This window comes from Brachyhypopomus gauderio, chromosome 10 (genome assembly GCF_052324685.1).
Source record: "Brachyhypopomus gauderio isolate BG-103 chromosome 10, BGAUD_0.2, whole genome shotgun sequence".
NCBI lineage: Eukaryota > Metazoa > Chordata > Actinopteri > Gymnotiformes > Hypopomidae > Brachyhypopomus > Brachyhypopomus gauderio.
Window position 1 is genome coordinate 19,219,260 of NC_135220.1, and position 26,222 is coordinate 19,245,481.

General features: G+C 43.3%; 1 protein-coding gene across 1 annotated transcript; it reads left to right on the forward strand.

The window, feature by feature from the left end:
* Positions 1-16,965: 16,965 nt before the first annotated feature.
* Positions 16,966-23,378, forward strand: LOC143525877 (uncharacterized). The gene has a single exon (XM_077020321.1). It carries the CDS (start codon positions 19,046-19,048, stop codon positions 22,736-22,738), a length of 3,693 nt encoding a protein of 1,230 aa, XP_076876436.1. The 5' UTR covers positions 16,966-19,045; the 3' UTR covers positions 22,739-23,378.
* Positions 23,379-26,222: the final 2,844 nt, after the last annotated feature.

Here is a 26,222-nt window from a genome sequence, read left to right on the forward strand (position 1 = left end):
ACCAGCTAGAGCCCAATATACATGTGTGTGTGTGGGAGTTTGTGTTAGTAAGAGAACTACAGACAACCTAGAATGAGAGATCCAGTATAATGCGTAGAGACTTTATTTTATAATCTTGCTCTGTTTTGAAAAGGTCTTATTTCAATTACATGCCCACTGGTTGACAGAAAGCCGTTAATTAGCATTATTTCTTTTAACTAGTTAACTAGATATATAGGTGCCTAGTTATCATTCTTGATGCAAGTCATAACAAAGTAATAATAATGTTAATTTAAAGAAAAACACCTAAATTATTATTATTATTATTATTATTATTATTATTATTATTATTATTATTATTATTATTATTATTATTATTATTTTATTATTATTATTATCATCATCATTATTATTATTATTGTTGTTGTTGTGGTTGTTGTTGTGTAGATAAAGCAAACATGACAATCTTGCAGTTACATTATTAATTCACTAGGGTGCACCCCATACCTTTAAAATGTAAGGTGCATTACCTATGAAAATGTCCTTTCCCTTTAAAATCACTAAACAGTTCCTGATATACAGTTCATATTTGTTACAGATGTGAAGGTTGTAGCAGGCATATGTTGTATTTATGAAATTCTTCCAGTCTTGTTTGAGTCTTTAAATGTTTGTTGGGTTGCAGCCAAAAATGTATCAAAGAAGAAGGGTGAACGAGTTCTTTGAAAAGGAGAGGTGAAATGGAATGAGAGAGAAATAGAGCAGAAGAAGGCCAGTATGGATCTGACAAATGAGAGAAAGAATGTAGATGAGTTAAGGAGAGCTGGTAGCAAATACTAGCCAGTCTCAGTGGACCTACCCCACATAGCAGCGTGGCAGACAGAGGAAGAATGAAGGAGAGTAGTTGTGGAACTGAGAGAGATTGAGGCTAAAGGTGTAAGGATGAACTTACTAATTAGTATCTGGACTGAAGATTTGCAGTTGCCCTGGAAAGCAACAGAGCTGTGAAGGTGCGTGGGCGTGCCGCCTACTGGCTGAAAAATAAAGCGAATAACTTGCATTTAAAATGCTAAAGTCTTTCAAGCAGAAAGGGTGTCGGAACGCTTTTCATAATTATTCGGAGAAATGTGAGGGGTCTGTTTTATATACAGATCAGAATGTTTGCATAATAAAGAAAAGCAAGACTCAAGGCAATGCAAAGGAAGAAATCTTTACATTTGCATGCATCCCAGTAGTGAGCTTTCCTAAGGGGAGCGCTCATAATTCCGTTTTTCGGATTACTTTTTCATGTTGACATTGTTGTTCGAGTTTTCCAATGTGATTCTGCTTCTTGAGCACTTTAGAATTAAGCTAAAAATATATAAGCACCCTGAAGGATGGAGGCCACTAATCCCAGTATAACAAAGTTTGTATGATTCAAGATGTCTTCCATTGCAGGATGACAAACAAACTGAGCGCATTGGTGCTGGTCTGAGATCATTTCTGTACGTTTCCTTGTTATAGATGAAACAAGAATTTTGATAGGTCTGTAAATGACTAATGAAGGCCAGTCTCTAGATAGAATCTCTCTTCCAGCTTTGACAGACCAATTTATCTCTGGCTCCTGTATGACATCATCACTGCCCAATAGCATTTAAGCTTTCCATTCTATTAAGTTTTACCATTCACACTCAGAGCCATTCAGACCACTCTTTCCTGCATTTGGTGTTCAGCCCATGTGTAAAATCCAAGTTTTAAGACTACTTGAGATGCATACAAGTTTGTGTGTGTGTGTGTGTGTGTGTGTGTGTGTGTGTGTGTATGTGTGTGTGTGTGTGTGCGAGAGAGAGAGAAAAAACGACATTGACCATATGCTGTGAGCAATAATTAAGTGCCGTTTTGAAGCAAATCAGCATGCTCATTGAAAATAGAACAGAAGCACTATAATTAGTGCTAGAACCTGGATTCACTTTCACATTATATATAAATAAAACAATGAGGGACTCAACATGGGGTCAAACTCCCTTTCTCTCTCTCTCTCTCTCTCTCTCTCTCTCTCTCTCTCTCTCTTTCTCTTCTGATCTTCAGGAGTGGGGCTCAAAAACCAAAAGGAATAAAATACAAATCTCAAGGTCCAACCCAAGACCAGCACTAGACAGACTAGCCAGGACTGATGGAACTCAGGAAGAAAAGGGCAAGAAAGAGAAAAAGAGACCACAATGGTGGCCATTGAGGTGGCTACCTGAAATACTCCAGGATGGCAGGTGTAGCTAATTGCTCCTGATTACCTAGAGCCACCATTTGACGCCCTCTGGTGGCTGAAGGCAGGCCAGCATATATAATCTTCATATATTGGTATTGGCTTGCCCACTCTATAGATTAGGAATAATCACAAAACCATACTGTTTCAGTTGACCACCAGGAGTTCACACTGAGAGTGGGGGGTCTCTCCATCAGCCACTGTTTTTGCTGTATTTCCATTTTGTCATATAAGTCTGCTGCTTACTTGAGCCCCTCTGATTGCTGTCCTACTTTAATATTCATGATGAGCCTTCAAAAGATGATTCATAAATGAAGTCTGAATAAATAAAGGGCATGGGGCTAGTTTTCATTCTCAGAAGTGCTTATGTGATTTATGTGAAATTAGAGGCCGCTGGAGGAGTGATTCTCTCACCCACGCCTGCAGCGCTGATCCCAAGCCCCAACCATCCGCAGCGTGGCAAACAAACCTGATTACACATTTGTAATATCCACATTGCACACACCCACACACGTGTAGTTAATTACAGTACAACAAAAGGTGTGCTTTAAAACAAAAGTCTCTTTCCCTTCTTCTTCTTGTTAATATTATCATGAACAGTACTTTTATTATGGTTTACAGCAAGTAATTATTGGCTCCTAATTATATGGACTTTGTGCTTTCCCCATGTCTGCTATTGCAGGTGTTACTGTTTTCATGTGTGTGCGATTTGTTGCTGTCTGAAACATTTATTTCTTTGTTGCATCTCCTACTTTGCTTTATGATATCTTATTATAACAATATTGCTTGGATTCACTTGTGCATACACCCAAACTGTTCTATGCTAACGAATCTCTTACAGCCTCCTGACAGCTATGTCCAGTGCTTGGACCGGACTGACATTTACTCCAAAGTAGTAGTTAGATCTCCTCTCGTCCGTATCCCCCTTATAATTGACAAAGCACCATGCACTTCAGCGTAAGCCCTGACCAATTCGACATGGCATACGCTGATTTCTCTGTAAAAGGCCCTCAAGTGGAGAGGAGCTAAGTGTGATACAAAGGCAAGCAGGACCACTTAGAAAACAGTCCCAAAGGACAGGGCAATTACTATTCCCCGTTCACCTGCTATTTGTGGTCAAACCTGTGTTTGAATGCTCTCCTTAAGGAAAGTGAAGACATCAACTAAAATGCAGGAAAGATGTAGCTGAATGAGATATTCATGTAATTACTAGTTGTTGTGTGTGTCTGTGTTGTCTTCAGGAGACAGAATGAAGTCAGATTGAATAAATGATGACAAATGATTTGAGGTTTCGTTTGCATGATTAGAATACTGAACAGTAGAGTGGAAGAATGCACTGGGACCGAATACATTTCACCAGGGCTGGTTCTGGAAATCTCCTGTTAAAATTCACCTATTCCTTTCGGTGTGCTCATTTATTTCAGTGTACTGAACTAAATTCAGTCAGTGCCAGCCGCAGTGCAGGAGGTAGGAGGCAGAATGTTCCTCCAGACCGCTCCAAAAAGAGACTGCGGAATGCTGTGCAGCTGAGCAGTGGAGCCGTTCTGGTCTGAGGATGCACAACTCGCTCGGTGCGTGTGTGGAGACCATGCACATGAGAGATCTGCTGTCTCCTTAGAAGATGCTCGTCTTGCAGAGTGGAGGATTCGGTGTCAAATAGCAAGAGGTCAATCGATGCAAAATGTTTTAGAATGGCAGTACGGGGGTGCGGAGGACTGGTTTTCCTTTTCTTCTTTATCTTAAGATGATTCTGCCGACATATAGTTGCACGCACACGCTAATACATCCACTCACGCACATTACTAACATGTGATCTTCATCTGCATTGAAGCCAGGCTGTCGTTTTCACTTCCTCTCATTTCATTTCCTCCTTCTCTCCTTCTTGCTCACACTCTGCTTGTACGTGGTCATAATGAGGACTCACTGTGTGAGTGAAAGCTCACAGGTGGGGACAATTACAAAACTGCTTTACTGGCACCTATTAGTGTAGGCAGACCTAACCATTATCAGCCTTATATCAGTCTTACACACTTGCTGCAAACCTCTTTTAAGACATACTAACGTCTTAATATACATACAAGGGTGAGACAAGGGTGAGACAAGGCTGTTGTTTAATACTTAATTAGAAGCACTCTGCTAATACTGGGTAGATTCCCCATTTGCTATCAGATTTGGAGCCTCCCATCTACGTATTAGAGCAGAAACCCAAACATCCTGCCATCTTGCACTTTCTGGTCTCACTGTGTTTGTGCTCACTGAACCTCAGATTCTGGTCCTCAGCTGAGCAGACCGAAACCTGATATGGTCTTATGCTGTTTTGGCCATCTGCCTTTAGGCTTGATGTGATGTACCTCCTGAGCTACTTTGGTGCTCACTATAGGAATTAAGGGTGTTCATTTGAGTTGCCACAGCCTTTGTGTCAGTTGGACTCCGTCTGGCCACCCCCCTCTGACATCAGTGTCTTTCTGCCTACAGGGTTACCATTCACTGGACATGTTTTTGAACCATTCTGTGTAAACCCTAAAGATTGAAGTGTGTGTGTGATCAGCAGTCTCTGAAATAGTCAAACCAGAGTACCAGATTTGATAACATTAACACTGTCACAGTCTAAGTCACACACATTACATGTTCTGTGCAGCTCTACCCCTGAGGCTGCATGATTTTATGCACTGCACTGCTGTTTTGTGATTGGCCAGTGGGAAATTACATGAATAAGCAAATGTGCAGGTATTTCTAATAAAGTGGTTAGTAGCTGTATTTTATTATGCACTGTTTGGACTAGTCATCACATAGCCATTAGACATTAACTCTGCATCACTTTCGGACCACAAACTGTGGCTTGTACACTCATAACAACACTGCCCTTCAACCACCACTGTCTTACATTTGAATTATATCATTTGAGCAGCATGGGACATCAACAAATTATGCTAAGCAATACATGCAAAACAGTCTGTAATTGTATTTATACATATTATATCTACAAGACATGTGTACCTAGAGGCTGCTGATAGCAGGTCTAAGGTGGATGACTAGAGTACAAACTACTTACATTTTAAGTCCACACATACAAACCACTGGCAATTACTTGAAAGTGGATTGTCCTTTGTATTTCAGAGACCAACTGAGATTGGTCGTTTCCCTAATATAGGTCAGAAACTGAATAGGACAAGAATTTTGTGAGAATTTATCAGACGTCTATATCTCACAGCCAGATATTTACATGCGTAGCTGAAGATGTGAAACTGAAGACACCCTTCTGACCTCAGCACCGAGTTCATGAATCACTGAAATGACTAGAGAGGCACTCACTGACTCAAATACCTTAATTATTTAAGGAAGAGGAATCTTCATTAATATAATATGGTACACATGAGAGAAGAAGGTTGAGAGAGCAAGAGAGAGAGAGAGAGTCCAGCAAAATGTCTGAGAAGGATGGGATGAGCAGAGGCTCTACGGGGAAAAAGAGAGAGAGCGGGAGAGTTCCATGTCTGCATAAAGGAGAAACTATAGGTTATGACAAGCATGGAGCACTGCAATAAAAGATTAGAAGCTTATCACAGCAACAAAGAGCGACAGAGGAAACTAGCATGTGTTCATAAGCTAGCTGACTGGAGGTTTGGGAGGAGGAGAACTGAGAAAAGTGGTTCTAAAGTTCTTAAGAGGCTCCGACAAGGATGGTAGGTAAGGCAGCAGATAGAGAGAGAGAGAGAGAGAGAGAGAGAGAGAGAGAGAGAGAGAGAGAGAGAGAGAGGAGAGAGCGAGAGAGAGAGAGAGAGAGAGAGAGAGAGAGAGAGAGAGACAGAGCTCAAAGTTTTTTAATCTCTTATACAAGATGCATATTTTTAGCCTCATGTAATATCCCCTATGCTGCGTAATACAGGAAACTGAATGTGAGCACAAGTCATGGTGGATGTGATGAAGGTCCAGGGTGTCTAACAAAGTGAGGAAGGTAAAGAAAACAAAGCTAAAGGATGGAGAACACAGGTTTAGGTATCGAGGAGAATGTTGTTGGGGATAAGGCAGAGGGAGAGAGGGGAAAAGAAACACATAGAGTAGTGACAGCGTGCTGTATCCTGACCGAGATTATCAGGGGCAAAGGATGATACAAAGACAAGAGAGAAAAGTAGATATGTCCAGTGAAGGTCATGTGGCCTGGCTTTGACACGGATCATTCCGACTGGGATAACCGGGATTAGTGTATGTGTGGAACTGCTGTGTGTGTCCGAGTGGGCATAATCCCCTCCATAATCTCCAAAAACATCAGGACATCTGCTCCTCTCTTTGTTATGAGTCAAATACAGCCCCAACAGTGTCTCCCCGCCACCTGGCGTCTTCTCTTCGCTCTTGTTAGCATTTGTTTGTTTGTAGTGCATTGAAGACGAGGGAGAGTAAACAACCGTGAGCCCGTGTCAGTAGGGGAGGGGGCGTCTGTGGCGCGCTTATGCATCTTTAACTAAACCAGGCTCACGATCAATAAAACTGACAGTTAGCGCATACTGTGGCACTGCACGCTCAACAGCTACATGCCCAGGACATAAGCCTGCATGTGCGGAGCCAAGCCAGCGGGCTCCTGAGCCGTCCATGATCGGTGCGATTCAGGTTCGAGCCGCAGATGCGCGATGTGCCGTGTGTCCCCAACAGATCTCCTAGGAGACTACGTCTTTATTTGTCATTATCATCATCAACAAAATTATGCACTAATTTTCATGTAGGGCCACTGGTAACATCAGAGAAATGCAAACTGAAAATTTTGGCTTTTCTCAAAGTTCAGACTAATGGCTCCAACAAATATTATTGTGAAAGGGCTATGACTCACCTTCAAATACAATGGCTGTAGACATATCTGCTTTACAAATGTTTACTGCAACACAATTACACCAGTTATTTTACTCTCCTATTACTGACTAATACCATTGTTCTTATACTTAACCTTACACTCACCATAATAAACAATAAATATATTTGGAATATTATACACCTTCACAATGAAATCAGGCGAATATTTCCATGAAGTCCAGAATTTCAGTACATTCTTCCCACCAGGAATGACATGGGTCAGGACATGGGTGCCTCACGAAGGCAGTAAATCCTAAATCCACACACACACACACACACACACACACACACACACACACACACACACACACACACACACACACACACACACACACACACACACAGCCAATTCTGTGGACGTGGCACGGCTGACTGCGAAGCCAGTTGATGAGTTTGGGTCTGGCCCTCATTTCTGACACACAGCTACTTAACATGCAGGCTGAGTGGCAGAAGCAGGATGATTCAGCAGCTAACTGCTGTCTTCTCTACAGACGCCATCGGCTTGTTCTGCCGGTTCTCCTCTTCTCCTCTGCACACCTCGCACAACAGTGGCGACCATTACAGTTCTTTTCAGTTGAAGCGAGGACACATTTTTACACTGTGTAATTATGACAGAAGGAGAATGTAAGCCCATGGGCCACATCTTTTCATTAACCTCTTAAACATACGCCTTCTAATTTAGTTATTCATCTTAAGGCATATTCCATAAATTCTGTAAATTATTAAATACACTGAACCTAAAACAAAAGTGTAGCCTAGTTATAAGAACTGAAGATTAAGAACATGTACTGACCAGCAACTCTTGTGAGTTTAAGGGTTTTAAGTATTTATTACTATCCCAATGAAGACATTTAACAGGTTTTATGGGCAGGCATAGCTGATCAATAATCAGCACTCTTACTCTGAGGAGCTGTGTAGCCTCACCATGGACAACACTGGACAACCAACCAAACATCTCCAGCACCAAACATCTCCATAACTCCTCTTAAACGTTTGACTGAAGACAAGCAGTAACTTATTGATCACATTGGAAGAGAGCATTCCTGATAAATATTTCAGTAAGAGCACGAATAAAAAGCTTTAAATTATATATAGCACATACTCTTACATAAATCACCATGTCTTGCTAGTGTCTTTGTATTCTCTCATTCTCAGCATTAAACCTACAACTATATGTGTTTAAATGTTTCCTCAGTGAACACATATCACTTGATACTCTGTGCTGTCAGTGATTGGAAATAACTCATCACACGTCAATGTATACTTAAGTTCTAAGCAACAAACATTAGGCAACAAAAATCCTTGGCTTGAAAGTAATAAATAAGAAAGGATTGGGTGGCTCATTACATAGTAATGAAGTGAGTGGGAAATAGAATGAAGGGTTAGAGAAAAAGAGAGAGAAGAAGAGAGAGTGGGAGAGAGAGGCAGACAGAGAGTGAGAGAGGGAAAGAGAGGGAGAAAGAGAGAGAGTGATAGAGAGTGGGAGAGAGAGGCAGACACACACAGAGAGTGAGAGAGAGTGAGAGTGAGAGAGTGAGAGAGAGGGAGAGAGATGCAGCCTGAGAGAGAGAGAGAGGGAGAGAGAGAGTGGGAGAGAGAGCCAGATTGAGAGAGAGTATGAGAGAGAGAGTGGGAGAGAGAGAGGCAGACAGAGAGAGGGAGAAAGAGAAGGGGGAGAGAGAGGAGGACAGAGATAGAGAGAGAGAGAGAGAGAGAGAGAGAGAGAGAGAGAGAGAGAGAGAGAGAGAGAGAAGTGGTCAGTAATAAGTACGATCTAATATTTGAGTGCGATTTATGAAAAGCAAACGTAGGGTGAGATAGGAAAATAGAGAGCTGGATTGCCATTTTATCCCTAATTTCAATCATTATTCATAGATTTGAACATCCAGCTGCTTCTCAGTTCCCATAACTGAACACATAACAGTGAACTGCTGCTTATGGTAACCTATGCATTACCGCTGAAACAAAAAAAATGCAAGGACTCACATTGAAGATCAACTAAAATATGTGAATGTCTTTCTTAATCCAAACATACAGTTATATGTTTTTGTATTGATTATAGTTCTTTACACAGGTTTTGTGTATACCAGTATGCCTGTAAAGTCCCAGACTCGGAAGAAGGAGGAGACACACAGGGCCTGTATCTGGCTGGTTACGCTCCACTAATTAACCTTATCACCCACAGGAGCAGAATTAGTGGAAGATGTTAACTACAACAGAGAGGAACACAATAACCTCAAGTGGGAACATGGGGCCCTCTCCACATCTCTGACCTCCACCCAAACCGCCACAGGCAGTGGGCTGAATATCTCCAACACATGGCTGTTGCAAAACTAGAAAAAAAAGAATGTGCATAAAATTGGTGAAGGTTGTAGCATTTACACTATCATCATGACCAGTGCTCTTATGTAACATGAGCAAATTTACTCCCACGGTAAATCAAACGACCAAAGTTGTGCTGCTATTACACAAGGCTATAAGTATCTGTCACTCCAGGTCATGCGGAATCAAAATGGAGGGAATGGAAGGAGGGAGGGAAGAGAAAGAAACAAACAAAGAACAGGCTGTAATGTGAAAAGGAACAGAGGCCTCAGAGAAACAGTAGCTTTAAACAGATGCCTCAGAGTCAAAAATAACATAAAGCATCAAAAGAAGAAGAAGCTGTGGTTTGTAGAGGGAGCAGACTTGTATTAGCCATCCATGAGACTTAAGCAGTATACTTCTTCACGGTCTGGGATGAGGACTGAGGCATAGAGGGAGCTGGAGAGAGGCCGATCCAGGAAGCCTGTCGAGGAGAGATAAACGGACTACTGATAGGGATAAAGAGATTGAGCAAAACCAATTAACACTCAGCATTTCTGATCATTGGTAGCGTTATGATGGAGGCAACAGGCCCAGGCATGCTTCTGTGTTTGCATGTGTTAGTGAGAAAGAGAGAGGGAGGGAGGGAAAGAGGGAGAGAGGGGGAGTAAGAGAGAGAGAGAGAGGGAGGGAGAGAGAGCCTTTGGAACAGTTTTTTTGCAAGTCCTCAGAATTGCACTGATAGCAGTTGAATAGATTGAATGTTGAATATAATGTGACAAACATTACCATTAATATTAATTCAAGTCTTTAGCTTTTTCTATTAGTTGCTCACAATGTATGTGCAGTGTGGCTATGTGTCAACTTAAACTGACTTATATTTACATCCAGGTAGACACAAACATTACCTACGGTGAAGTATCCTTGAGACAAAGAAAGCTGCTATGTAATTAAAACAGAATAACAATGACATTATTTCGTTGTCATTGTTGTAGTTGTCGATCTTGTTACTGCCGCTGTAGTTGTTTAGACAGATTTCCAGACGTCTCTTTCAAATATGTTCAGCTATGCCAGTACTTGTGGAATCAATTATCTAAATGGCTTTCGCCAAGATCAGTACTGGCACACTGGTGTGTTCTGTCGGTTGTTAAAAGGTAGTTATATTTATGATTTAACAATGGCTGTCCATACTATTCTAGAACAATCAAGAAAGACCAATTGTATAAAGCATTTGGGTTGATAGGACAGTTTATTTGTAAGCTATGGTTTCGCCATTATGTCATTATTATAAATCCAACTTATACTTCAGTAATCAAACTGTTACCAAATGAGCACAATTACAATAGTCACTGTAGAAGTTTCAATTGGGTTTGCTCTGAATGAATAGACGAGTGAAGCAACACGCGATCCCCAAATCAACATAGATGGCACTGTATGCTTTGACCTGTATGTATATTCATATAAGACCTGTTTGTGTGTGTGTGTGTGTGTGTGTGTGTGTGTGTGTGTGTGTGTGTGTGTGTGTGTGTGTGTGTGTGGGTGTGTGTGTGTGTGTGTGTGTGTGTGTGTGTGTGTGTGTGTGTGTGTGTGTGTGTGTGTGTGTGTGTGTGTGTGTGTGGGTGTGTGTGTGGGTGTGGGTGTGTGGGTGGTGTGTGTGTGTGTGTGTGTGTGTGTGTGTGTGTGTGTGTGGGTGTGTGTGTGTGTGTGTGTGTGTGTGGGTGTGTGTGTGTGTGTGTGTGTGTGTGTGTGGGTGTGTGTGTGTGTGTGTGTGTGTGTGTGTGTGTGTGTGGGTGTGTGTGTATTGGTGGTGTTTGACTCTTACAGGGCAGTGAGGTGTGTACACACTAATGAGCTGTCCTGCTTAAAAAACAAACACGTTTTTCTTCTACTCTAGTTTATGAAGACTGGGTATCAGAAAGACTGGTGCTAAGATTAGAATCACACCTTATTTCAACTGTCTCATCATATCTCTCTCTCTCTCTTGCTCTCTCTCTCTCTCTCTCTCTCTCTCTCTCCCCCCCCCCCCCCCCCCCACACACACACACACACACACACACACACACACCCTTTCTCTCTCCTCCTCTCTAGCACTGATAAGAGGAGTGCTGGTCTGAATTATGATAATAAGAAGAGGTCTGCGGAGACAGAGGTCAGCCTGTGGCTGTCGGAGTACAGTACAGGGACCCTTATCTTCAAGGACAAACTCACGGACCATCTCCCACTCAAACCCAAGAGTGCACACACTCAGACTTCACAGTCCCTTCAAGCAAGACATATGAAAATATGTAAAAAAAAAAACACTGTTGACTGTTTATAGTTATTTAAGGTTTATAGGCATGTAAAACATGTACTCCTTTTTCACACAGATATGTGTCACAGGTGGCCCATGGTGCCAAAGGCCAGGTGGCGGGGACACATGGCAGAGGACTATGGTCACAACCTTTGCTTCACATTTTCAGGTTTAATAATAGAGAACATTGCATTCCAACTGTAGCTGAAGTTGACGGAGGCTTGTGCAATACAGAGTCTCGGGGGGACAGTGTCCCGCTGAACCTGCCGTGTAAGCATTGTGCTTCGTCTCGCTCAAAAAAGGTCCCGTCGTTTCCAGGCAATTAGGTCTGCTGTCCATCACCTGTGCTCCGCCCCTCTCATCCCTCCAGCACATCCTCTTCGCTCCTGCGTCCCTTTACACTCCATGGGCAGGGACGAAAAGACAAGGTCAGGTATCCACCACAGACGAGAAACGGGACATCTGAAGGTTTGAAGTGTTTTTATGTAACTGTAAATGTTTGTAAACCCTTTTGAATGAACTGGAGTTCCACATGAAAAGGGTCTTATTTTATATGGTCTAAGATATAATAAACAAAAGCTTTCTTATTTAAATACATGTACCTTCTACATTGTGCTACCTTCAATTAATTTATGGTTTAAGTAGTCAAGGTCATTGATGAGAGAATTATGTGAACCTCTTGGAAACGTACCTCAGCAAAACACGGTAATTGGAGAAGTGTTTTCATTGGTTTAGGTGTGAGGTTAACCTGCCCTATTACATGCCCCATTAAAAACGCACAATTTGGGTTATGTAATCTTCAAGGTTCTGTTGCAGTAAGAGCAATATGATGCAATATGGCCTGATTAAAAGGGGTTTTAGAGGGCCTACATCAGCCCACAGTCATGGAGATTCGGCAGTGTTGCTGCTCTGACTATAAGAGTGCGTACCATAAACACATCAGTGTATGCACATACCACAGAACCCTCAAACAAGCGTCAGAAATCCCCCGAGTGAGACCTGAGGACCTGCACACTGCAGTTACACTTCAGATGCTGTGCTTCTTAGTGCTTGTGTATCTCTCCTGGAAACTTGGTCTCTCAGCAGAAAAATGGCCAGTCCAGAAAAATGAAACAATATGTTCTCAGTGCTGAGCCATAGAAAGACTCCTCTATGTGGGCTACTTTGAGATACTTTTCATAATCTTATAGAAGTACATCTGATGCCCATACTCAAATGGCCGCTGAGGGTTAGGTTTCTCCCTCAAACAGGGGAAAGGTCTCCGCTGCTTTCTTTTACATGCACATAAACAAAAACCACAAATTCTATCCCTTGGAGAATGTGCACAAAACAGAGCGCAGAATCATTGTATGTGCTTAGACACACACACACACACACACACACACACACACACACACACACACACACACACACACACACACACACACACATACACACACACACACACACACACACATACACAGAGTCACCTGAGCAGGAAAACAGGAACCCTTGAGGTCTGTGGTAAGCAGTGTACTGTGAAATAACTGATTGCACAGGTATGTAAACAAGACAACAAGTTGGCAATGAATGTGTGAGAGGTGTGACTGTTCGAACTAGCTCCCGAATAAATGAAGATAAATATTCAACAACCACAACAACAACGTTTTACTTAAGTAAATGATACATTAGCATATCCAACAATCATATCTTAAGGTAGAAGGATGTCAAAGTATGAGAGCTGTAATAAAAGGATCTAAAAATTTACTCAAAGATATGAGTAGGCACAGGGCAGATCTGAGTTGGTGTATTCTGATCCCTTATTCCAGAAGAGTGAGGATTTTGGTTTTGCTACACTCAGAACTCATTTCAGAGTAATCAAGGGGATCTGTGGTAGGCCAGATAAGGAGGTATTGCAATAATTTTTTCTGGATTTAACATTTTTTGCTCTTAGCAGTAGAGAAAATCTCATGTGTTTTAGTGACCATATACCTCACTAAATATATAGTTATATCACTATATATATTTATAGTGATAGTTATATCATTACAGTGAGAAAGTGATATAACATTAGGAAGGCATGCTCATTAAACCCTTATTATATCAAAGAGAATTATGTAGTAGGTTTTTGATTTGTGGGTTAGTATAGACTCAAATCATATAAACACAAAAATAAAATAAAACAACAGAACTCCTAAACCTTCTTTCTTGTTCGGAGGCCTTGAACCACCCTCCCCCCAAGTCCTCTTAGAGTCTAAAATGATCTTTAATACTTAATCATGTATATAAACTAATAAACTACCACATTAAAAAAATCTTCAAGTCAACAACTCAGTGGTCTAGTATCCCTCAGGATTTCCTCACACACAAAACCAAAAGAACAGCCGATCTTAAATCTCACATCTCGCTGTGCCCTGCTCCTCCTCTGGGATACTGCATGTTCTTACCACCCAGATATTGACTGGCATATTTGTGTTGGATGTCATAGCAGCCTGGGCAGTGAGATGTGCTGTAATTCTGTCTTGTGAAAAGGACAAACCTCCCCACAAATGACCGTGGCTAGAAGTGTAGCAATCACTGAAGTTCAGAGTTACTCAGTAACTCAAAAATAAAAAGGCATTGTACAATTTAGAGAACGGAAAAACACTGAGAGCCTTTCTGCTGAAAAGGTCATTAGGTGAGTGTTTGGAAGCTGAACATTAGGAAGGTAGGCTCACCAAACCCTCATTACAAGGGGCGAAAGGCCAAGGAATGGTGGAAAAAGGTCAAGAAAAGGTTAAAGGCCCATCAGACTGATGCCATCTATGTGAGTCGGTGGACTAATGTCTATGATACATACAGTAGCTGCAACATTTTGAACAAATGGAAATTATTACATGAACTAATTAATTATTTATTATGAAAATTACATCTAATAAACATCACAGTTTTTCCTTAATTGAAAAAAAAAATTGCCGCCCCTTGGGAGGTCTCTGTTTCCCTTAATCACGGGTCCTCTACCACAAGTTCCACAGGAACACAGCTCGGTCATTCTCCACCATTGACGGAGGTGTGTCCCACTTTGACCTTGGAACGTGGTCCAGCCCAAACTCGGCACATATGGGCTAGCCACTTGGTTATGGAATTCCATGTATACTCTGCCTGCATATCAGCAAACTATTTGCTGGTAGTACATGATGGTTCCTGCTCCTCTGTATTCCCATCCACAGGGTTTCTGCTGTCTGAAGTGTTCAATAAGCATTTTGTCAGTCAGGGCCATCTTCTGATTAAATGCTTAGTGAAGAAATGGAAACAACTTGGATCTTGGATTCTGGATAGTGACTCTGATGCTCACTAATCCTTAGCTTAGTCTACAGTCTCAGAGCACTGGATTTGGGATGAAACTCTCCATGCATTGTGAGGAGTTTCCTTGTCTTGATGTCAGCATCTTCTGTTTCCTCCTTTGTCCAGATGATTGTCAGATGACTGGTAGAGTATAGGTGTCGATGGCCTGGATCTCATTTCTCAGGACCTGCCTCATTTTTTTGTAGGTATTTGGCTATTACTGCTTTCCCCTGTGGCCTCTTTGTGGTTTCCGTTTTCCTGTGGGATGCCAAGGTATGAGAATCTGTCCTCAACATCTGCTATGTTCTATGTTCTATGTGCTGCTACATTCCAATGACATTCCATGTTATCGCTGTATATCCTGGTGAGATGGGTTAGTAAATTGATGTCTCTTTCACTTCTGGCGTACAATGTGACATCATCCATGTAGAGGAGGTGGTTGATGGTTTTTCTATTTGTAGCTGGTATCCATAGTCACTCTTGGTGAAGATTTCAGAGGGGGTTCAGGCATATGCAGAACAGCAGCAGGAACAGGGTATCACTCTGGTAAATCCCACACTCGATAGTGACTCATACTAGTCTGAAGTTGGCCTCTAGGGTTGTCTTCCACAGTCTCATTGAGTTCTTGATGAAGGCGCATAGCATTCTGTTGATGTTATACAGTTGTAAGCATCACAGAATCCATGTGTTGGGCAATGAATCATTAGATTTATTTTAGTCAATGCAGGCGGTGTACATGTTGGTCTTTCTGGTCTTACAGTGTTGAGTGACTTTTATACATATATTTAAACAAACACACACAAACACACACACACACACACCCACACACACACATGCCCCCCCTCCCCCCCCCCCCCCCCACACACACGGTATACAGTATATACACTCATCGGCCACTTTATTATGTACACCTGTCCAACTTCTCATTAACGCAAATGTCGAACATGGCAGCAAGTCAATGCATTCAGGCATGCAGACATGGCCAAGAGGATCTGCTGCAGTTCAGACCGAGCATCAGAATAGGGAAGAAAGGTGATTGAAGTAACTTTGCACGTTCAAAGTGCATGGTTGCTGGTACCAGACTGCTGATTTACTGGGATTTTCACGCACAACCATCTCTATGTAGATGTAGATGTTTTAAATCATAATATGTATATACACAACATCTTATTTTGTTCCAGCCATACGACAGTGACGACAGTAGCACGATCACCTGAGACTGTGGAACAACCAAGTGTAACTGATCAGAAACATGGGCTAAAATAAGGCAGCAATATATGAAAGGGTTTCCTATTGATACATTTCAAATTGGAAAGGCTAAAACTTTAAAGGAGTATCAACTGTTTTATTATTGTACTTTAAAGCAGCCGTCAAGCTGCTTCAATCAGCAGATTTTGTTTGGCCTTCAAGATAAAGTCATGTCTTCAGAATTGCAAAATGTATTTTTAGAGGTAAATATAGTGAGAATAGTATAGACCTTAAAATAGATCCTTGAATAACTCCACAGCTAAGCTAAATGGTGAAAATAAACTGCTAATTATATGACAGAGATTCTATTTAAAACATTACAGAAATTCCCTGCAGGTCAACTGTGCATACAAGACATCCAATAAGGATGTTAATATATGCAATGTTAAAAGCAGCACTGAGATCGAAAAGGATCAAGATAGCATATTTAGCAGAATTAACAGCAAGTGATAAGACCTTTGCCATTTTAACAAGGCACATAGAGTTTTTAAAATGTCATGAGAGTTTTAAAAATGTCATGTTTGCTCAAGTACGAGCAAAGTTGGGAAAAAACTGCTTCCTCTAAAAACATCTTTGGAAAATGGAATAAACTTTACTAAGAAAAATAAAGGCTATACTACTACATGTCTAAAACAATTTAAAAATATTTACTGTGGGAAAGATACTGTGATATTAAATGTGTTACGACCCTTGTCTAGGTTGCGGTGTATACGGACCACAGGCTCTGGCGCTATTGTTGGCTTTGCAACATTTCGAAATTTACGTCACCTCCAGCCCCATACCGGTTGCGGTGTATACGGACCACAACCCGCTAGTGTTTCTACACCGAATGTCCAACAAGAACCAACGTCTCATGCGTTGGTCACTCTTATGCCAAAGTTTCAATTTAAATATCGTCCACAAGAAAGGCTCCGAAAACGTTGTGGCTGATTGTTTATCTCGTTCGTGATATGTGTCGACACCGTGGTTGTCGCTTTAAGGGGGGTGGTGTTACGGCCCCTTTGTGTGCAGTATGTGTTTGTGTTGTTCCTTTTAGGCTATGGTCCAGACGTGCCTCCGCGCCGACGGCCCGGTGTCGCGACGTCATGGGATTGGCTGCCTCGTTTCGGCGCTTCGCTGGACCGCCTATAAGACCGACACGTCCGATCAGGAAGGGGAGGGTTTTTTTTTCCTCCGCTGTTTGACACAGGGTGTGGCTGGTCTGTCTGTTTGGTTCGGTGTTTGACATGTCAGAGTTGGCTGTGTAGTTCATATGTGTTTTCGCCCGTTTTGATAACATTGTGATAGTGTGTCTACGTTTGAGTTCTTCTATGCGTGTATCTGTATCTGTAAATGTTGATTGTAAATTCTGTACATAGTGTAAATAGCGAATACTGGTATACGAGGAAGTAGGGAGCCCGACGCCTTTTCTTTGTTCACGTTACATATTGTGTTGATTTAGGGAGTCAGGGTAGGTTTATGTATTTTGGTTGTGTTTCTTTAAAAGGTAGGTAAGGTACTCTTTCTTTCCTTCTGGACTCCTTTTTGGTTATTGTTTTGGCCTGGTCGGCTCCTGAAGCTACTCCTCTCAATAAATACCCACAAGTCACGCCACTGGTCCTGTTTTTCTCTCCTTATTGCTGTTGTGCCCCGGGGCCTAGACAAGGGTCGTAACAGAATTGGGGGCTCGTCCTCCGTTCTCTCCTTTTTTTTTGGTGGGGGGGGGGGTGTTGTGGTTGTGGTTGTGTGTCGTGCTGTTGGCGTTGTGATGGCTGGGCGGTTCGACTTAACGCGGTTCACGTTGTGTCCTACTTTGGAGCAGTTTGAGAAGTGTCGTAAGGACGATTTATTGTTAATCGCAGATTTCTTTAGTGTTTCGGTGCCCCACGGTGCGGCCAAGAGAGTGGTAAAGGCTGCTCTGTACGCCGAACTCGTGCAGATGCAGATCCTTCCTGAGGATGACGACCCCGAGTACGTTGCATCTCAGCCCAGGGCTATGCACGTAGCGGCAGATAACGAGACCGTAGTTGACGCGCCTCAGCCCGAGGAAGTGCACACGGCGGCCGCGAATGCTGATGCTGAGTCAAAAGACCTACTGGGCATAGGACCCACCGGTCCCAGTCCGCCACTGACTGACCCGATGATCACGCTGCGACTGAAAGAGCTGGACCTGGAGCTGTCACGGCAGCGTATTCGCGCGCTAGAAATCGAAATGCAACGAGACGTTCGGGTGCGAGAACTGGAATTGGAATTAAGGGGGAAGCCACCCACTCCCCCTGTTCCCACACCACGTCACACCTCGTCCTCTGTTCAGGCGTCTCCGCTACGGGCTACGTCATCTTTATTGGTTCCCCACCTGTCACCCACCAGTGTCACACACTCCAGATTTGACATTAGTAAGAACCTTGCTTTGGTTCCGTTGTTTCGGGAAACCGAAGTCGACACATATTTTCCTGTGTTCGAAAGAATAGCGACGACGTTGCAGTGGCCGAAAGAGGTGTGGTCGTTATTGTTACACTGCAAGTTAGTAGGGAGAGCACAGGAGGTGTGTTCTGCCCTAACTCTTGAGCAGAGTGTGGATTATGATGCTGTGAAGGCAGCTGTCTTGAGAGCATATGAGCTAGTACCTGAAGCCTATCGGCAACGTTTCCGCGCTCATTCTAAGGCCACCACGCAAACGTATGTGGAGTTTGCGAGGGAGAAAGCTGCTCTTCTCGACAAATGGTGTGCTGCCTGTAAGATTTCGTCTTTGGAGCAATTTAAAGAGTTAATATTGTTGGAGGAGTTTAAGACCTGTGCACCTGAGAGGCTTGTCGTATACTTGAACGAACAAAAGGTTGTGTCCCTTACGGAAGCGGCAGTATTGGCAGATGAATTCGTGCTCACCCACAAACTTGTGTTTTCGTCGTCACAGCGCGAACAGAAGCGGACTCCGCGTGGGGAGACTCCCGCTGCCCGACCCACCAGCAACTCTCCGGCCACCGCTCGTGCGTGAAAACCGTGAGTGCTATTATTGCCATGAGGCCGGCCATGTGATAGCTAAGTGCCCTAGACTTGAACAAAAGAACCAGAAACAAAAAAAAGGGCAGATCAAACCGGTTGGACTGGTACGTGCTGTCACCCCTGCACCTGACGTTCCGTTGGTGGGAACAGAAGCCTCTTCCTTTGAGCCATATATCATAGAGGGGTCGGTGGCGTTATCTCCATTAGACCACTGCCACCGCCCTGTACGCATTCTGAGGGACACGGGTGCAGCGCAGTCGTTTATGCTGGCCTCGGTTGTTCCGCTTTCTGCCGACACCAGTTGTGGCTCTGAAGTATTGGTGCAAGGCATTGATTTGTCTATTTTAAGAGCTCCCCTGCATAAAATATACCTGCGCTCAGCCCTTGTCACGGGCACCGTTACGGTAGCCATCTGTCCCCACTTACCCGTGAGCAATGTATCTTTTATATTAGGGAACGACCTTGTTGGCATTTCGAGGGGTTCGTGTCTACCTGAAGTGGTCTCGGCTCCCGAACCCTCGGATTTACTAGGGGAGGAGTTCCCTACGGTCTTCCCGGCATGTGTTTTAACTCGGGCCCAAGCCCGAAGGTATGCAGAGGTGGAGAACCTGTCAGATTCGTTTTTATGTTCGGAACATCCCATAGCTGAGGGGCTGGACCCCGCTACCGCCGACGCCGTTCCTACGTCGGCACCTGGGTGTGATGTTGACATTTCGCTGTCTCCCACCTTGAGCAGAGAAGAGCTGGTCTTGGCACAGAAACAGGACAGCTCATTAGCGCAGTACGCGAAAAACGTTGTGAACACGGAAGAGCTCTCTTCACGTTCTGTTGGGTATTTTTACGACGATGGCGTCCTCATGCGGAAATGGACCCCAAAGAGGTCGGATTCCGAGAGTGACTGGAGTACTGTTTTTCAAGTAGTCGTTCCTAAGCCATATCGGGAACACGTCCTGAGTCTAGCACATGACCAGGTCATGTCTGGTCATCTAGGGGTGCGCAAAACATACCAGCGGTTACTACAGTATTTTTTTTGGCCGTTAATGAAGTCGGATGTCACTCGATATTGTCGGTCGTGCCATGTTTGTCAGTTAGCAGGTAAACCAAATCAAACAATTCCCTCAGCTCCGCTAAAACCGATCCCGGCATATGGTGAACCATTCGAGAAGGTGTTAATCGATTGTGTTGGCCCTCTCCCAAAAACCAAAACAGGATACACATATCTACTTACGATTATGTGTACGGCCACCAGATACCCCGAAGCCATCCCTCTCCGTTCACTTAAAACCCCAGCTATAGTTCGGGCTCTGATCAAGTTTTTCACCACTTTCGGATTACCGAAGGTGGTTCAGTCAGACCAAGGGTCGAATTTTATGTCGGCTGTTTTTCGTAGAGCAATGAAACAATTACACATACAACACAATACATCAAGTGCGTATCATCCCGAGTCACAGGGAGCCATCGAACGTTTCCACCAAACATTGAAGTCCATGCTTCGGATTTATTGTTTATCACATGATAAGGATTGGGATGAAGGTCTCCCTTTCCTTCTTTTTGCTGTGCGCACGACCCCACAGGAGTCCCTAGGGTTTAGTTCTGCTGAATTAATATTTGGGCACGCACTTCGAGGACCCCTGAAGATATTGCAGGAAGAAATGTTGTCCGATACGCCTCCTTCGTCTCCCCCAACGAACGTGTTGGATTACGTTAGTTCGTTTCGTGAGCGGCTACATTCTGTGTGTGCTTTGGCGCAGGAGTCGCTGAGCGCCACACAGACGCGCATGAAGTCAAGACACGACCAAAAGGCCGTCCTGCGTTCCCTCGATGTGGGTGACAAGGTTCTGGTATTGTTGCCAGTGCCGGGTTCTGCCCTGTGTGCAAAGTTCGTGGGGCCGTACGAGGTCCTATCTCGATTGAGTGACACCGATTACGTGATTCGAACTCCTGATCGCAGGAAAAAGACACGAGTGTGTCACGTCAACATGTTGAAACGTTATGTCTCTAGGGCTGATTCACATACCCCGGCTGTTAGTACCCCTGTTCCCGCTCTGTTGATGACGTCTGTCAGTGCTCCTTCTACGGCTTACGTTCCTGAGAACGATGGTTTGTCTTTTGGCAGCCTATGTCCTCCCGTAGCTCGGCTGCCGAACTCCGAGGCTCTTGCGGTGCTACCGACCAAACTCGATCATTTGCATGAAACAGCTCGACAGGAATTGTTAGATTTAGTTCGTGAGTATGCAGACATATTTTCCGACGCTCTGTCCCGAACCACCGTCATAGAACATGACATTGACGTGGGAGATCATACCCCAGTCAGATCGGCTGCTTATCGAGTCAATCCAGAAAAACGAGCGTTGATGAAAACAGAAGCTGATTATCTTCTAGAAAACGTCCTGGCTGTTCCAAGCTCTAGCCCTTGGTGTTCACCTTGTTTGTTAGTTCCAAAACCAGACGCCACGTTTCGGTTTTGTACTGATTTTAGGAGAGTCAACGCTCTAACCAAGGCAGACTCTTTTCCGATACCAAGAATTGATGACTGTGTTGATCGTGTGGGACACGCTCAGTTCGTCACAAAGCTAGACCTACTAAAAGGGTACTGGCAGGTGCCTCTGACAGACCGCGCATCAGAAATCTCCGCGTTTGCCACGCCTGACACATTCCTGCAGTATACCGTTATGCCCTTTGGGCTAAAGAATGCCCCCGCTACCTTCCAAAGGCTGATGCGCATTGTCTTGAATGACCTGAACGACTGTGACGCCTACTTGGACGATGTCGTAGTGTCTTCAGCATCCTGGCCCGAGCATTTAAGTACCCTGGCGAACGTGTTTGAACGTTTTCGTCAGGCTCGTTTGACGCTTAACCTCGATAAGTGCGAATTTGGCCGAGCTACTGTGGTCTACCTTGGGAAACAGGTTGGTAATGGACGCGTTCGTCCCGTGGACTCAAAGGTCCGTGCCATCGTGGCTTTCCCAACGCCAACCACTTTGCGGGAGCTTCGGCGCTTTTTGGGAATGACCGGATATTACCGGAGTTTCTGTAGGAATTTCGCCAATGTGGTTTTACCCCTGACAACTCTCCTACGCAAAGACGTCCCTTTCGTCTGGACTTCGGACTGCCAAGCGGCCTTTGATGCAGCAAAAGCATTACTATGTTCTTCTCCGGTGTTGATGGCCCCACAGTACAACAAACCTTTCAAGTTAGATGTTGACGCTAGTGATTCGGGCTGCGGGGCTGTGTTGTTGCAGGAGGATGATGCGCATCTGGATCACCCGGTGGCTTATTTTTCTGCTAAATTTAATCGTCATCAGGTACATTATAGCACAATAGAAAAGGAGGCTCTGGCGCTATTGTTGGCTTTGCAACATTTCGAAATTTACGTCACCTCCAGCCCCATACCGGTTGCGGTGTATACGGACCACAACCCGCTAGTGTTTCTACACCGAATGTCCAACAAGAACCAACGTCTCATGCGTTGGTCACTCTTATGCCAAAGTTTCAATTTAAATATCGTCCACAAGAAAGGCTCCGAAAACGTTGTGGCTGATTGTTTATCTCGTTCGTGATATGTGTCGACACCGTGGTTGTCGCTTTAAGGGGGGTGGTGTTACGGCCCCTTTGTGTGCAGTATGTGTTTGTGTTGTTCCTTTTAGGCTATGGTCCAGACGTGCCTCCGCGCCGACGGCCCGGTGTCGCGACGTCATGGGATTGGCTGCCTCGTTTCGGCGCTTCGCTGGACCGCCTATAAGACCGACACGTCCGATCAGGAAGGGGAGGGTTTTTTTTTCCTCCGCTGTTTGACACAGGGTGTGGCTGGTCTGTCTGTTTGGTTCGGTGTTTGACATGTCAGAGTTGGCTGTGTAGTTCATATGTGTTTTCGCCCGTTTTGATAACATTGTGATAGTGTGTCTACGTTTGAGTTCTTCTATGCGTGTATCTGTATCTGTAAATGTTGATTGTAAATTCTGTACATAGTGTAAATAGCGAATACTGGTATACGAGGAAGTAGGGAGCCCGACGCCTTTTCTTTGTTCACGTTACATATTGTGTTGATTTAGGGAGTCAGGGTAGGTTTATGTATTTTGGTTGTGTTTCTTTAAAAGGTAGGTAAGGTACTCTTTCTTTCCTTCTGGACTCCTTTTTGGTTATTGTTTTGGCCTGGTCGGCTCCTGAAGCTACTCCTCTCAATAAATACCCACAAGTCACGCCACTGGTCCTGTTTTTCTCTCCTTATTGCTGTTGCGCCCCGGGGCCTAGACAAGGGTCGTAACAAATGGCATTTACATTAATGTCTTTTATGACACGTGAAGGGATAACATCAAAACCCATAGACCAATTTATGAGAGTGATCAAGCAAAACCCTCAATAGAGAAGCATAGATAAGCATAGAGAACATTTTGGATGCTTGGATGAGGTGAGATAGTTAGGACATTCATCGCTGAAGCTGAAATGCAAAACAGGCCAATAGAAAAACGGTTTTCAAATAAACCATGATGTATTGAGTCACATGATTTCCTTTCACCAGATCAGACCAAGTTGTGATATTTTCTGTGTCCCTGGCACATCTGGTGGTATGAATCAGTTTCATTGCTTGGCCTACAATTTTTTTTTTTTTGCCACATTTTTTTTGCAAAAAGTTTGAATTGAAACCCAGTCTAGTGGGCATCATATGTCACACATATGATATTATTTTATTAAAATAAAAGCAACAAATCAGCTCAAACTAATTAAAAACATCTGAGTTCCATAATCCGTAATCAGATTCTCATTTAAAATTCATAATCATAGCTGTGAAGAAATTCAGAAAATATTCAATTTTAGAGAATACATTATCACTGCGGCACACTGAGGTTAGTTTTGAATAAAAGAACATCAAGTCTTTGACAGTTCCTGAAAATAATCTCAAACTAAAACTTTCAATAGTAGTGTGGCCCTTTGGTCAATAGTCATACATGCTTTTGTTCCACTCCAACTCTGCATTCTTACACTCATACACTACAACACATACACTACAACTCACAGACTACAACTCACACACTCCAGCCCTCACTCCTCAGCAGTATTGTTCTGCCATGTTTGGAAGCTGGGCTTACTTCAGATTTAAACAGGGGTTTGTTTGTCCATACTCAACTAAGGAGATGAGGCCACAGTCGATTGTCCTGTGGGTATAGGTAAGCATTTGAAAAGCAACTGGAAAAGGACTAACAGCAACAACCAGAAACTCAAATCTGCCAGTAGCAGAGACTTGACAAGATAATTGTGTGTTAAAAATATGAGATACAGAGTAGGCCCATATTCAGAAGTGTCCATTAATGGATTGTACGTTATTAAAAGTGTCAAGAAGATGATTGAAAGCACTAACTATAGGTTTCAGTGAGACAAAAAGCATGAATATTAAAATCCCTGAAAATCAATGGACTTTAGTAGTAGGCATGACTGGAGACAAACACACACACACACACACACACACACACACACACACACACACACACACACACACACACACACACACACACACACACACAAATTAAATTATGAAATATGTTAATAAAATAATTTGTTCTAGGAGAGCTGTAAACCAGCGAACAGAGGACAGGAAATCTAGATTTTGTAGCAACTGAATTTCAAAGCTAGAGTACATTTGAACAGTAAGAGCATGGATAGGTTTTTACAAACCACAGCTGCACCTCCACCTCATCCGGTAGTCCTAGAGGTGCCAAATAACTTACGATCCGCAGTCCAGAGTTAAAGAAAATGTCAATCGTGCCATGCAAAGTTTCTGTTGTAGAAAAACCAAATTACAAGTCATTTGAAACAAAACTGCCATCTTACACAGTGTTGCCTCTGTGCCAAGAACGTGTATGTAGTTCAGTATTCTGAAATTTGGCCAGCCATGTCCTCCTCTGCATTAGAAGAATGGACTCAATAAGAAAGAGTAAAGTGACTGTGATCAGTTGGATCTATTGGAATAACACACTGGAAAGGGGCATCTCTTGGTTCCTGGTGTCTCTGATTCATGAGGTAATCTCACCATGGACTCCAATAGCTGGACATGGTTTGAAAGCAAGGACATGTGACATTGGCTCATCAAGAGTCTTCAGCTTCACCTGGTGGCTTGATCATTTTCCCCTTTTCTGTGGCACTTTCTCAGCTATGCAAGGTAAAAAAAGCAGGTGACAAGTTCAAACAGTTTCTGGGTGGGAAGCTGGGAATCAACGCAACGCAACAAATAACGACTTCATAGATCCACAATGGGCAAGCCGATAATGAGAAGGTTTTGGCAGTCAAGGCATTCAAGAAAAAACAAAAATGAAAACAAACTGTCACGTTATGGAGGGCCCCCTGCCGGTCGCCCCTGTCCACAGCGGCGGTTGTCTTGTTGTTGTTGCATTGTGTTCGTCCCTCAGGTGGGTGGGGTCTATGATTCACCTCACCTGATGGTCATTTGTCTGTCTATATATGTCTTGTCTTTGTACCAGTTGACTGCTGATTATTATATCCTTAATTCGAATCGAGTCATGGATTTTTGGTTTGCACACTTTAATCATTAAACCCTCCTTTTTCTCTGAGACTTGGTGTGATTGCTTCCATTTTATTTAGCACTCCCTGCCCGTCACACAAACAGCATAAAAATGCACATAACATGAAGGAATGATGGCCAGGCAAGACACATGCACCATCCCACCTTATGGAGGTATGTGCTTAATACAGACTGACCAGGTAAAGCCATCTGAAGACTCTTGATTCTTATTGATCTGAATCTATTTCAGTCATTGTAGATGAAGGAGAGGAGATATATTAATGGATTTTAAGAGTTTGTAAATTACAGTGTACAGAATACAAATACGAAAATCTTTATTGTCATTGTACAAGTACACTGAGATTATAGTGGTGCTCTCCAAGAATCTCAGAATGCAGATGTAGTAGTAACACACAAATAATACAGAATCAGTAGTAGAGCATCAGTAGTCAGTAAAGCAGAGGAGAAGTGTGTATGGTGCAATGCTATAACTGATCTATGGACATACATCTAGTAAGTGTGTAGGTGAG

What these genes read in the sequence shown, in the direction of transcription:
- LOC143525877 (XM_077020321.1), top strand. Translation starts at nt 19,046, where the DNA reads ATGAATTCGTGCTCACCCACAAACTTGTGTTTTCGTCGTCACAGCGCG.